At 35.4% G+C, this 14,776-nt stretch overlaps 2 protein-coding genes across 2 annotated transcripts; both read right to left on the bottom strand.

The window, feature by feature from the left end:
* Positions 1-1,304: 1,304 nt before the first annotated feature.
* Positions 1,305-10,600, bottom strand: LOC130184312 (uncharacterized). The gene is made up of 17 exons (XM_056400250.1): positions 10,511-10,600; positions 10,267-10,410; positions 9,794-9,929; positions 9,139-9,289; positions 8,551-8,687; positions 7,344-7,455; positions 6,645-6,708; positions 6,032-6,235; positions 5,697-5,842; positions 4,527-4,645; positions 3,774-3,895; positions 3,538-3,635; positions 3,097-3,233; positions 2,622-2,746; positions 2,242-2,387; positions 1,575-1,677; positions 1,305-1,445 (listed from the first exon to the last, which is right to left on the bottom strand). The coding sequence occupies exons 2-17, from the start codon at positions 10,279-10,281 to the stop codon at positions 1,305-1,307; spliced, it is 1,956 nt and encodes a 651-aa protein (XP_056256225.1). The 5' UTR covers positions 10,282-10,410; positions 10,511-10,600.
* Positions 10,585-13,892, bottom strand: LOC130183993 (uncharacterized). Its single transcript, XM_056399726.1, has 8 exons — positions 13,854-13,892; positions 13,611-13,740; positions 12,815-12,976; positions 12,132-12,269; positions 11,581-11,732; positions 11,164-11,267; positions 10,837-11,026; positions 10,585-10,620 (listed from the first exon to the last, which is right to left on the bottom strand). Exons 1-8 carry the CDS (start codon positions 13,878-13,880, stop codon positions 10,585-10,587), a joined length of 939 nt encoding a protein of 312 aa, XP_056255701.1. The 5' UTR covers positions 13,881-13,892.
* Between the last annotated feature and the right edge of the window lie 884 nt (positions 13,893-14,776).

Raw genomic sequence — 14,776 nt, forward strand, 5'->3', positions numbered from 1 at the left:
CAGATATTGAGATGGTCATATTTTTTTAAAAATTGAGATTTTGGTTGTTTACTCCAATTTTGCCTAGTGACCATTTGTTGATCTTTTGGAGCTGACCATCTGATCCATGGTCCGGTTGTACATCTCTCTGATGTGCTAAAAGCTGGTCTGTTTCCTATCCATTTGATAGTTTGCTGGTGGGAAGAGTAAGAGGGGTGACATTTTTGGGTCCATAACTCTATATCATAACCATTAGGTATACTGACATACAACATGCCATATTATTAATGCACTTTGAGTTAGAGGTAAATTCAGTTATAAATTCATAAAACTCAATCCTGTTAATTTTTTATCATTACAGATGTGTCCGATAGCGCTTGAGAACGTTGACTGATATTTTGGTGTTTGCCATGTGAAATTAGGGTGGATTTTACATTGAGGGCATTGAAGCTTATTTGATTTGATTAAGTCCAGCCTAATTTAGGGACACAATGTCAACTGGTTTAGCAAATTTGTCAAACTAGCTTTAGTCATTCAGATAAAATTTTGTTGTTGTATATCAACTCAAAGAATAATAAAGTATAATAATAAAGTATTTGAAAAACAAGCAAATGATTACATTTATATTTCTCAGTTAAATAATGTGACAACATTATTTGGACTCAGCGTAATAGCTGACTTTCCCCCCATTATTTCCATTATTCTCACTGGCATACTGTATTTATTGTATGTGGAACTGATGTACAATTGTAGCTCCCAACTTTTTGCTACACACTGGTCTCCTGAATTTGATTTGAACGATAGCCTGTCACCATTTTCTTCATGTCATGGTCTGGCTTAAGATCAGTTCTTCTGACCATGGTGTTTGAGGTGGCCAGTGGATCAAATCTGCTTCTGTAAAAGAGTGTTTAGTCACTGAAAAATGCACAATAGCATATTTGAACCTTACTGCCTTTCTTTTTGACGATTTGTAACAATACTGACTACTCATGGTCATACTAACATATTAACATTTGCTTATCATGTGTAACACACTACATTGGTCCCAACTGACAACACAAAGAAGAAAAAACAAATTAGATACATACAGTACTTTAATGTTGGAAAGTGGGAGGAGTGGCTGGTCCTGAAATTACTTTTCCCCTCTGTAAATACCCATTTCAAAGTTTTCTCTTAATGATGTTCCTCAACATTTCCTGGATAATATAATGATACTGATTGTTTTTAATATGACCAAAAGTTTTAATTATTTCAACTTGATTCCTCAGAAACTTCTGTTCTTTTCTTACAGTTTGGTATGATAAATAATAAACTAATAAACTGACTTACTTTTTGAGGTGTTTCTCAATGGCCTTCCGTTCATACACTGTTCCATGTCTTGTTTTCACAGGATCAACAAATATCTTCTTGGTGAGTGGGCAGATGAGATGGTTGGGTACAAACCGAGTCCCAGGCTCCACCAATTTCTTTCACATCAGAAGTAGAGAGTAAGTATTAAGAGGTTACAGTTCTTTAAATGTATAGCATGTGATACATTATATGCATGTTAATGTGTATAACCCTGAGAACCTTTCAAAATACTATAGTTGATTTACCTTCTCCATATCATCCAGTGATTGCGCAGCAGTTTCCTCAGTGTGTTTTTTGGCCTGTTCTTCATAAACCTTTTGGCTGGTCATGAATTCCTCAGCCAGAATGCTTTCACAAAAAGGACATATATTTTACTCAAATGTTTCATTAACCTAACAACAAATGAATATGCTGTTTGCACGAACATGTTACAAATTTCCTTCATACAGTATATTTATGAAATTCATACTTTTATTTTGCCCCTACATTAGTGCTTTCAGGGCAGGGCACCAAAAGTTATGTAGAAAGTTTGTGGCCTCTTATTTCATGACAACATGGTTCAGTGTTGTATGTACTGTACGTAGTATGGGCTGATGGAAAGAGTGGCAAGTGTGTAGACAAAGCAACTGATAATTATTTTTACATTAGATTCGATTTTTCTGTCATCAGCAGTATATGTACAGTATAACTTGTGACTATATCCAGCTTTCTCCTCATTTAATTCATAATACTATGTATTTTTTTCAAGTGTCAGAGGACAACGATTAGACAATGTGTGATGCAGCAGTTGTGTGGCTGTACCTGACAAATGTACTTAATTTATCAAGTATATTCTGTTTATGTTAACACAGTCTTAAGATGAAGCCTAATGATGTGTGGGTGTACCATGGGTGTGTGTAGGGGCTGTCTTACCTGTCCAATGGATCTTGAGGCTCAGGGACAATCAGCAGTCCATACACAGCATCAAGGATATCTCTCATGGTGATTAGGGAATTGTAGTTCCGGTCAAATATGTTGTGGCAGATGCGCCCCACACTGTTGATATTGCAGTGGTAGATCTTTTTTCGTGTTAAGAAAATGATACAATACAATTAAAGCACATACATTACTTACAATTATAATAATTGTCAGGTTATACTTCTTTGTTAGAGATTAAACAGTGCTTTTGGAAACACCAGTACTACTAAACTACTTTGTATTTACCTAAAAACATTTTAAATAGGAAAATACAGAACAATACCAATAAAGCTCTTAATATAGTATGTTTCAACTTCATTTATTTGACAGGATACGCGTGTGACAAAGCGAACAGTTGGAGGCTTCACCGGGTAGTCAGAACCAAACTGGCAAAACAGCTCAAACACTCCTTTCTCATAAGGCGTGTCAGGAGGTCCTTCCATGAGAATCTTCCAGAATGCTAAAAGTTTAAAATAAGATAGAACAGTTCACATCTAATATTTATTTTAATAAAATTAGTGTTTATATACTACAGAAGCCTTTACACACTTTGAATTTGGTTTAAAATATGAACACAAAATTTTAATGCACTACGTCTGGACAAAAAACCAGAGACAGATAATAATTATTTGTAAAAGAAGTCCATATAGTGTGTTCCAGTATGTGAAAAGTCTTTGCCATGTCAAAAAAGAAACTACTCAACATAAAATATTGGAATAAAAATACAATAAAAATGTAAGTAAAAAAAAAACAAAAACAAGGGATAAAAAAGTTTGGATAAAACAAATTTCAAGAAAACATGCCACTTACTGAAGTCAGATTCAGATGGAAAGACAGTAAAGTAGGGATGTGGGTGACAATGGAGGCTCTTCAGCTCCTCCATGATACGTCTGTCCTTTTCCATGAAACGTCCATCTTTGGCCTCCAGGATCTTCTTTTTCAGCACACTAGTTTGAAAGATTAGTGCTTTAGAATTAATACAATTCTGTAATATTTAAAAATATAGACAGCTAAGTGTGATGTCCATGTACTTACAGCAAGAGAAAACAAGTTTGGAATTAAGCTTATTTGACATAAGCTATTTACCCAGGGTAACAGACTTTACTATGCCAGCTCCTTAGTATAAAGTCTGTGTAATATCCAATTTAGCTGACATAGTAATCCTCTGAAGAATCATTGTCCAACATAGTAACCCGCTGCAGTTGAAGCATATTTCAACTATGTATGAAAGAAGCCTATTCTGTCACTTACCTTTCTGTCACTGTCACTTTACTGCACATCTGGCTTGGTAAGGTAGCCTCTGGAAATTCATCGTACCCATGTGTAGCAAAGAACCCTGTTAAAAGACGCTGGAAAAATAACAAATGGACATAAACCAGGATATCATTGTAATTTGTGCTGATGATTGTTTCGAATAGATTACTGTGATTCACTCTCATTTTCTGAGCATTTCAAATAGTATCGTGGACAACAATCAGTGTACTAACTTCAGTGATGGAGGATGGGTCAGCTTTGTTCTTAGGTTTCCTCATCTCCAAAGAAAGAACAGTCTCTATCTCAAAAAGCTTGAGACCATCTTTGCTTGTCTTTGGATTGAAACAGCAACCCCCTAAAAGAAAGACAGTTTAAAAATTGTGTGTGTGTGTGTGTGGGGGGTTTGATTAAAAAAAGTTGTAGCTACCTAGGTTTTAAATGTAGTGTAAACACACACCCATGGGTGCTCAAAAATTACAACTGCATCAGTCCCAACCTAGCAAAGAGACTTGTATTTCACTGGACAGCACTGATTTGTACTTTTGGTCATTCTTTCTCGTTTTTTATGTTGTGTTACTTTACATCCTGTTTGATTTTGTCTCAGTGTATGACACCCTAGTATAAAAACAGGTAATTTCCCATTTCCCTTCTACCAGATCATTTCTGTTGCCTTAAGCCGAACGTTTGTTTTGTCAGTATAGTTTTCAAAGTGTTGTTCTCGTGTCTCCATCACCCTTCTGAAAAGACCAATTCTTACTGCTTTCATATTGGTGACTGTGTGTTTTTAAACCTGAATAAGGACTTTGCTGCCCATATTTGCCATTGGCTCCTGATTTTGGTCAACTAGCTGAGGGTCTTACATTAACATTACATGAGCATGTATTACTTTGGAGTTTTATTAATATGGATCATAATGTTTACCCATGGTTTTCCATAAAAGCCAGTTTAAAGAAAGGAAAATGGCTTTTATGGATTTCATACCGTACCTGTTGCAATGCTGATTCCATGGAGACAATTGTTTTGGACATTTCCAAGAATAATCGAATCCAAAATGATGTTAGATTTTATCAGGGAGGCTGCAACAGGCACTGGCTTGTTTGTGGATCTATGGACAAATATTCAGATATGTTCACATAAAACATCACATAATACACAGGTGTTTTACATTTGTATGCAAAGAGCAACAATTCATGATTACAACTGCTTCTTCGATGTTTTCCTCAGTTTAACACGAGATACTAGTTGTATATCACCAGTTAAGAACCCACATTTATGAGGACCTGCAATGGCAAAAGGCTTTCCATAGCCTGTTACCCCAACCGTAAGCATCTCAACTAAATACCAAACCCTAGCCCTTACCCTTAACTAAACCAACATCTAGTTTAACCTTCATGTTGAAAAGTGGTGGGGACCAAAAAGCCTCAAATGAAAAATGGCATATCAAAAGAACATGAGCTACTACAGAGTCAACGATATGAAAATACTTAGCATAAAAAACAACATTAAACATTGACTGTACAAGTAACACTCATCTATATGCATCACAATCACAGTTTGCGAGACCATGTCAATCTAACAATGCCAATATCACATCTATTGTAGAAAGCACCAGTGCATGTTAGTCAGCCCAATGATAACAATATCCAATATCACTGCCCCAAAATATGAGAAATAGAAACAACTGAAGGAATAACATTAACAACTAAGCTAAGCTGCATAATAAATTAACCTACCTTTAGCTGCTAAGTTAAACGTCTTAGAGAAACAATGTTCACAAGAATCAAGTTCAATAATTCATGACTCATTCTAAGTATAAAGTTTAAAACTTCAGTGCCTTAAGACGTCTGAAGACCTGGCCTTGCTCTTTAATATCACAAACCCAACTCAATTAATAACCATGTTCACTGAGAGAACATTTAAAAATTGAACGAGAAGAAATGGTGTCAAAAATTTGTTACAGCTACTGATTGGCGCATGTACATTTTTGGGTCATTTCAGAATAAGTAAGCTAGAGAGGCTTTTTTATTTTTTGCTTACATAAGTTTTTCTGACAATGTGCATTTTTTTCTTACATATTTATGTTGCATTGTATGTTTTCTCATTGTGCGAATAAACCTACGGGCATCATAGCTAACTAGCATAACAAAGGATTTTACCCAACATCATGTCCATCTGTGAGACACAGAATGCGAAGTCTACAGTCTGGAAACTCCCTCTTCACTTTTTCCAGCTCAAGCGTTCCATGTTTTAGGGCATCATACAGCTTGGTTTGTCCATTGGCCTCAAGAGTGTGCACGTGTTCCTAAAAAAGGGAACAACTGTATCTATTTAAGTGTATTAGCCCATTGTATTATGCTCACGAACCCATATTGTATGGCATAAGGAAAGAAAGACCATATCTTAATCCTCAACTGGTATTTTAGATGCACACTACAGAACTGAACAAAGGTAAGTTTGATATAATTAATGTTGTGTGAAGTACTGTATTTACCTTAAACTTTTCGAGCGTCTCTGTAAATGTGTGGAGCATTGTCACTGTAGAGTCAAACTTCACAAGGCCAATGACATGATGGAAATCATAAGCCATGCTCCGTGTTGCAAAGTTTTCAAAAAGTTCTTTTACAGCATGGATTTTCTGTATTTCCACACTCCCGTAACACTTTTCAGCCATGGATGAGCTTGTGTCTATCAGCACCTGATGAAAGTAAAGTTTAGAAATGATTGAGTTGTACTTTATGTCATCGTGATCTTAGAGACCTTTTGTAATTTTGTGCCCTTACACTCCCCATACTGAGTTTTTTGTATGCCTAAAAAGAACTTGTGTCCATAATCTGACAGCTACCACAGTGTACTGACACACCCTGTAGTACAAACAAGAGTCAACAGTTTAGTTCCTCTTTAAAGTGTTTGGAAACTTGCTAAGACAGATGTCTGCTCTCACAGTTTTCTGCCTGAGTCTGATTTATGCAGACTGATCTGAACTGAACTGAATTAGAACTGAATTATAACAATTTTCAAATACAATCCAAGTTAATACTTAAAAAACACCTTTAAAAAAGTATAAAATATATATATGTATAAATAGTAGCAAATGATCAAATTACCAGTATGGCTTCTTTTGGAGTCCTGGTTGTGACAAATGAATGATCATCCCTATGGTCACCAGTTCTGCACAAAATGTGGACATTTCATATATTAGGTAAGATATTTATGTTATTTATTAAGTATCCAGACTTTGTGTTTCAGTTTAAACAGATAAAATTGCTATTTTTGCCCAACAGTCTAAACTCAATAATTCATATTGACAAAGCGAAAACATGTTTTTAAAATTGTTTTTGTTTTGTATAAAATTTATTATATATCAAACACTGAAATTTCTCATTTACAAAAGTATTCAGATCTTTGATTCAGTACATCGTTAGCTGCAATTACAGCTTTGGGTTTCCTTCCACTCTACAAGCTCTGCACACGTGGATATGGTTTTACCATGTTGTCTTCTTGTGATTTTGTATGTAATTTATTCTATGTATTGTCTTTTATCTGGACCCCAAGTCTGTAACTAAGTTTGATTGATTGATTCATTATGGGTTACTGACTGTTGATTGATGTGGAAAATGGCAATTTTATCCATTTCAAATTTAATCTTCAACACAACAAAATGTGCAAAAAGTGAAGAATACTTCCTCAAGCCACTGTATAGTTGTGGATTTGATTGTGTAAATGCCTAGTTAAACTTTTCTTCATCAATATATGTTGATTTGCCCAATAGGTTTGGAATAATACAAAAGAATTGAGGTACTCACTGTGCTGCCAACTTGTTCACATCCACATTTTCAGTCTTGCCAGTCAGACAATTATACACCTGAATCATTTCAGGCATTAGCTTGCTTTTATTCAGATAAACACCAACATTGTCTGCAGAAGAAAAAAGTACTTGTTAAAAAAAACAGCAAGAGCACTAACATTACACACACAGTAATGTAGTACAAGTGAATGAAAAAGTGTGTCCAAATTTTTGACAGGTAGGGTAGATCAGCACCACGGAGCACAAGAGAAATATTACAATGCAAACAGTGGCAATCTGTAGCTCCTCACTTCAAATTAAAGTACCATGTACCTTGGTATCTTAGCATAGTTCAACCTTTTGACAAACTGTGGTGAGAGTGGTGGCCATGTTCCCATCATCTGACACTCTGCAAAACCCAGCTCCTCATATCCACATATTTACACGTCCTCGCACACTGAACCCCAAATTTCCTCTGATGGTTAGGCCAGCATTGCATTGTACCTTGATGCCATTGGTGGAAAGCATGTGTGTGAGTGGATGAATGAGAGTCACATTGTGAAGCAGTCTGAATAGAGGCGCTGTGAAAATGTTGCAATTCACGCTTATTCAAACAGAACACGGAGTGATACGACCATGCGCTAGAGACAATGGATACATCTCAGTTCCCTTAATTGCACCCATGTCCTTACTTTCCTTGCAAAAAAGTTTATACTTTCTATTTCCTATATGCATGTTATCATTTGTGTAGAGCTTGGAGAACAAATTATCAAACAATTATCTTACATTTCATTTTACTCCCAAAGGGAATGTAAATAGGTAAGTGTTTACCCCCAATTAACATGTTATTCTTGGGGCATTAATAGACCACCAGGCAAGGGACACTGGTTTTTGTTACGGGCACATAAGTGAAGTATCCTCCCATCAAATTGAAAACAGCTAGCACAAAGACCATGTACGTGGGAAAGCATGGATTCTGTGTCTTTCTTCAGCCACCAAAGTCAGATTTTTTTTTTTACATTAAAGAGAAGGGTCATGTGTTGCCTATACTGTGCTGTATGTCCTACACTGTTTCCCTTCACTGAGACTAACATCCTGTTGCCCTTGTCGCACATAACTTAGGCCTACATTTATGAAATCACTGTTAAGACTGTTACAACACCAGATCCACCAACACAAATGTCTGTATATTAATTTTACTAACACCCTGTTGATTTATGTAGTACCTTCTTTCAGCAAAACAAGACATGGGTCTTGAACTCCTAGATCCTTCAAACGTAGTGGTGGAGATATTTTGAGTAGAGGGAACGCTTCTAGCTGCTCTGCCATGTTTCCAATAGTCTTCCCAGTACTTATGTGAAAGCTGTAATTTAAACACACAAATTAGTGTACATGTTACTGCGTTCTTGTGCCATCTGAGCACAAAACCAAAGCAAAGTGGACAGCAGTTAAGTTTTTTAATCGAATTATTATTCATAAAGCTGTATCAAATGTGTTGAGTGAGTTTATATAGTAGTGTAGAATACTGCCAACACTAAGAGTCTATTGCAAATAGAAAAGAACGGATCTCTTTGGAAAATCAGCTAACAAAAAATCAGTTACTATAATCATCATTAGCATTTATTTAATATTAGCTAGTACCGTTGCAATGTTAAACATTGTTACACAAGCTAAACATGTAACCCTAAAACACTGTATGCATTTTGTACAATACATACAAATCTGTATAGCAAGGCTTTGTACACAAATGTGTGTTACTTTTTGGAAAACTATTTTTAGGATATTTTTTGAACAATGAATATGATAATACATACTTCTTGCCAGTCACACTGTCATGAGAAATCCAAAGATGATACGTTGAAATTGAAGGATGAACACTGAGCAAAATTTTCTCAGTGTTAGTGTCTCTCCTGAGTGATGTTTCTTTCAAAACCTCTTCAGTGCAGTTTGGAATCTTTTCTCCATCTTAACATAGGAATGGGAAAAAATTAATAACATTTATTATTTGTTGCCTCAGCCAGTTTGGTAACAGGCACTCTCAGCTACAAAGAATTGTTTACTCTGAGTTAGTAGGTCCATTTCCATTATCCTGCTCAATGTACAATTTGAAATTGCAAAGTTTGAAACAAGTATTGGAAATATTTTTTGTTTAAAAAAAAAAAAAAACGTATACGCTCACATGCCAGTTTTTCAGACTATTTGACAAAGCAATAATTTTGCAAAATTTAAATTAAAACACTTTTTTCGCATTCAAATCGTGGCCAATCCAGACCAACTGCTAGAAATCCATCGTATCCATCATTTAATTGGGATGATACTGCAGGAGGCAAAAACCCTAATGGAAACACGGATAATTTGCATTTGTGTTTCCACAAAGGCACTTACATGTATGAAAAATGTGTACATTTGCAGATTTGCCAATATAATCTAGATCCATATTAGATCCATAAAAGGTAAGAGCTTTTTTACCTTTGATTTTCTGCAGCACAACTGCTCTTTCCAAGGCACCTGGTATTCCAGGAACTTTGACTGGTTCGCGGAAATGGCTGCCTTCTTCAGACATCAGAGAACATGGTGCGTAGTTCTCATGATCTGATGTCTCTTCCTGTAAAAAAAAAAAAAAATACAAGGCATTACATGAGACATTAGGCAGTACTGGAAGTCTATCATTTCTCTATAACACTTCTGTAAGTGTGTTCCTGATTGTAAAAATTACATGGTACTTTCCGAAATACCACTTCTTAACACACAGTTGACACAAAATTCACAACAATATTGAAATTATGCGATAACACAACATACATTTTAGAATAACAGACTTTATGGAGGCAACCATTTGCAACAGAACACTAAGGGCTCATTTGTTTGTGATTGGTTACATGAAGATATTTACTCCAACACACGTGAATATAGATTTGCCCTCTAAATTAATTTGGAAATACCTCTGCCTCTGACATGAGGTATGCCCAGCAGTGTGTCGAATACTCAAAGACATCAAGGTCCTCAATGATCTTTTCCCCCCGTTCTTTTTCAAGTTTTGGCAAAAGCTCTCTGAAGAGCGTGTACAAGCCTTCGACCACTGCGATCTACAGGAAAATAAAACAGTTATGAGATAAAATTAAAATCTGATTCACTCAAGGTCACGTGAGAAACCAAAAATAGGTAATAAAAGTATGTGTGATTTACCTTTTGAGTCCTGGATATGATTTCGTTCTTGCAAAATAACTGATACAAACTTTGGGCCAGAGGATTACATCCCGTTAGTTTCCGTATGTAGCCAATGGAGGTCCAACTTTCTAGATGAGAAGAATATTCAGATATAATTAAAAACTGTAACTAGTAATTCACATTTTTAAGATGTAATCATTTTGTCTGTTGTTGTCTTACTGAGCGTTAGAATATCAAAATCAATTGTATCTCTATGCATTGAATAGGCAAAGAAAAATAGATGAAGGGGTTAAATAATTTAAAAAAACAGAGAGATAGGTCATTGTACTACACACGGCTCTTACAATGATATACAGTGACGACAAGAGGGCACTGATTCCTTTGGGGGTTTGTTGCACTGAGGGCTTAACATCATCTTTGAAGAACATTCTGGAGTCTGGAAGCTCCTCAGAAAATGAGGACAGTGAGAAGTGCACTGTGGACCCCTCTGAGATTCCACAATTTTCCAGTGTGTTGCCAGTTCCAGTTTCTCCTCTGAAAATGTAGTTGATGAGCACATAAACAAACCGAACTGAGTGTTAGTGTAGTGTAAAAAAAAAAAAATCTGATGATATTGTTAATAATCAGATCAAAGCCTCTGCTATCCATACATCACAATAATTCTGAATTACTTGTATTGAAGAACATGTGCTGGGATCCCACTTTCATTTGCAAGCTTCTTCTTCAGATTAGCTATTGTGTCTTTTTCCAGGTCCACATTCACCTCAAAGTCTCCCTGTATGAGTTAATAAATATAGAGGAGAAAAGTTAAAGATCAACATTAAGCCTTCCATGGAAGAAACCATACATAGGTTAGACAAGCTTTACGTGGTAAAGGCATGTTCATATAATCAAAGAAAAACAGTTTTAGCAAAGAAATTCATTTACAGAAAGTTAGATATTAAACTGTAGGACTCATAGAATATGTTCTGCAGTTTAAGCCTGTAAAATTTGGGTCAGTTTTGGGTGAGTGCAACAACTATGGCTTTTTCTGCTGATTTCATTGACAAAGCCTTTTGCATAGAGGCTCAAAAACAAAGGAAACTCACCTTGAGCATGACATGGCACCGAACTGTATCCGTTCCAAAGGTTTCATTTCCCAGTTGCTGGGAATTTGGAGGAGCTGTATTCAAGTTCTCCTTTGGTGTAAATATAGCATAGATTACATCTCCACTTTTAATGTGTCTGTCTTGTAAAGACCCTATAAATAAAACAAAAACAAATTAACCACTTTAAATATGTTGTTGCATTATAGAATTTTTTTATTAATTTAAAATAACAATAGCTGCTGGGAGGATGTTGAGCTTTTGTTTAAGTTGGAGGACAGATTTCTGGTTTATCTTTTTTCTTTTCTTTTAAATCTGTGTGTCATTATAATGACAAATGTCTTTATTTAATAAGTTACACTGATTCAGTGTTATAACAATATAAAATATGTTATTATATCAAGAGAATGTTCTTGTAAAAATAATTACATAACATGCAGTAACATTATCATTTCTTACATTGCCTTATTTATCGAGATACTTTTAGGCATACTTTTAATATCCTCACACCTTCCTATACCCTCATTATTTATTTTAAAACTGAATGAGCTTACATGTGTTGAAGAAGGGATCGTCTGTCAGGGGCATCCCATCAAATGTGTAGAGACAGACGCCCTTGGATGAGGGAATACTTTCAGAATGGCAAATCCTCAACATCAAATCTTCGATTGTATTTTGTGCTGGATCCATATCTGTATGTTCAAATTAACAAAATTAAATGTATACCATGGTGTGTTTGTGTTTTGATAATGCCAATGATTCCTTATTTCAGTTCAGGTTTTGATTTCAATGTCAGATTTTATTTTCAATGCCAAATGTCACTGTTCAAGCCCCATACCTACCTGCAGTAGATACGATAATAATTGTGGGTTTAATACAGGGATCTTTACACAATCAGTGGCAGTATTTAATGCAAAATTTAATGCTAATTGATGTTGATATTATAATGCCTGAAAATGAACTGCACTGTCATTTTTTAACCTTCCTTCTGTCTCACCCTACTTCCCTTCATTGTGTTTTGGTTCGTTCTGTATTTCCTGTCCCCTACCAACCCTTGTAGTGTCTCAACCTGCATCATTTAATATATTTCTGAAGTAGGTTTGTCTCAAAGAACATTCTTGCTCAGAAATCAGCAGCAACAGGAACCACGTATGAACATTTTCCCCTGGTCTGTTTAAGCTCTGTAAAAATAAACTTCATGAACAAAAAGAGGGTATAAATTATATGATTTTCTTACCTGTGATGTGTTTCAGTTCTGGACATTTGGGATATGTGTACTGCAGAGAGAATGACTTTACTGACTTTTGCACTGGCATTGCAGCTGGGTGTGCTGGGGCTCTAAATCTGCCAATGTTTTTTGTCATCATGGAATAACGATTCTTTTCCACCTGACTTAATCCTGTTTGGAAATATACATTTTGCTTAATTTCAGATTTAAAAATGACAACAGACAGCTCTTACATTCAACTCTGACATATAAAAAAAAATGTTATTATTATTATTGGATTATTTTTATGTATTTAATTACAAAAGAAATTTATAATGCAAACATGTGAAGCACATTATTGGATCTTAGGGTTATTCTAAAAAGCAAGATTGGGGTGAGCATTAGAGAAATAGCTCACAATTATTTTTTAGACAATCAAACCTGTTTTTACTCCTAAGCAACTTCTGTTATCAGTATAAGTGTAATGTGATGTACTGAGATAAGATCATGATTGTTTCCTGATCAACAAGTTTCAGTTTCCTTCTTAATACTGAAAACCTCTCTTCTGCCTTATTTGGCCTATTAATGCCCACCAAGTCCTTCATTCTTCTTTCAACATGGTTTTGTTAGTATATTCCACTGGTCCAAGGCATGCCATTCATATTAGAGGAGCAAGAACAACCAATGTAATGTGTAAATTTGTGGACATCCTTCAAGCACAGCATGTCTTTGTTGAGTTTGAAATCATCTTATTGATAATTGTCTTCAGGACATTTAACAAAAACATTAGGCATGCAACCACCTCATTTATATTTAGTAAACTTACCAAGGTTGGTTAAGTCTTCCTCTGTTAGACTATCAATGAAATCTCTTTCATCCTTCACACCTAACTGTAGAAACTTGTTGTAGTAAGGCTCTAGTCTGTGCTTCTCAAGTAGGTTGAATATCACATCCATCTAAAACATAATAAACAGATGTCAAAACACTATAAGAAGCCAGCGATGTTCAGTGATATTTATTCTAGATGTTTAATTGCATGTATTTATAAGTTTGAGTTGCAGAAGCTTACCTTCATGTGTTCCATGATCGAGTGCATCAGTTATGCCGGATTGGTTTCGCTTTGTAGCATTTCTGAGAAACTGAAAGTGTGGCTTCTTTGTGGGAAACGAAACTAGTAGCTGCACACAGCTGCACACAGCTGCACACATAAATATCCTTTCTGGTACACATTGCGCAACATTATTTCTGCAATGTTGCAGGTTATTACTTTGTTTTGTGCAATAATCACATCACCCTGCTTATTACTGGAAGGATGAAAAAACAATGTATAAACTTTGTATATAATGTATACATTTAAAAAAATTTTTTTTTTTATTGTATATAATGTATACCCACTGCCATCAGGCTGTATGACACCTCAGCCAAAGGCAGTAGCTCATGAACTGGACTATTGAACTTATATTCTTTATTATTAACCATTATTATTATTATTGTTACTAATAGAATGAATTTCCCATAGGGGAAAAGTCCCAAGTCTATCTGTCGATCTGTCTGTCTATCTATCTATCTATCTATCTATCTATCTATCTATCTGTCTGTCTGTCTGTCTGTCTGTCTGTCTGTCTGTCTGTCTGTCTATCTATCTATCTATCTATCTATCTATCTATCTATCTATCTATCGTCTCATTCAGAATTTTATGAACTTCCCCACTGTTTAATACAGGTTCTGATAAACTAGTGCTATGACGGGTTTAAGAAATGTGCCAAAGCAGGGAGATTCAGCTGCCTCAGTGTGACTGATAATCAGTAAACCTTCTCTGGATCTCAAAATAATTGAGGCATAGGTGATACAATTTTAACAACTCTAATTACAAAATATGAACTTATTTCACTTCTATTAATGTCCTAATAATATCTGGCAATACTGGCCATAAACCTGAGCGAAAAACAAAACTTCAGTGGACAGTCCATCTGAATACATGTTGATGATCT

The sequence above is a fragment of the Seriola aureovittata genome, chromosome 16 (assembly GCF_021018895.1).
Source record: "Seriola aureovittata isolate HTS-2021-v1 ecotype China chromosome 16, ASM2101889v1, whole genome shotgun sequence".
NCBI lineage: Eukaryota > Metazoa > Chordata > Actinopteri > Carangiformes > Carangidae > Seriola > Seriola aureovittata.

Coding starts and splice junctions, on each gene's coding strand:
- LOC130184312 (XM_056400250.1), bottom strand. Junction 8,688..9,138: donor GACAGTGTGACTGGCAAGAA/GTATGTATTATC, acceptor TTTAAATTACAG/CTTTCACATAAGTACTGGGA. Junction 7,456..8,550: donor TCTTGTTTTGCTGAAAGAAG/GTACTACATAAA, acceptor TTTCTTCTGCAG/ACAATGTTGGTGTTTATCTG.
- LOC130183993 (XM_056399726.1), bottom strand. CDS start 13,880: ATGCACTCGATCATGGAACACATGAAG. Junction 11,733..12,131: donor CGATCCCTTCTTCAACACAT/GTAAGCTCATTC, acceptor TTTTATTTATAG/GGTCTTTACAAGACAGACAC. Junction 11,027..11,163: donor GCACATGTTCTTCAATACAA/GTAATTCAGAAT, acceptor CTACATTTTCAG/AGGAGAAACTGGAACTGGCA.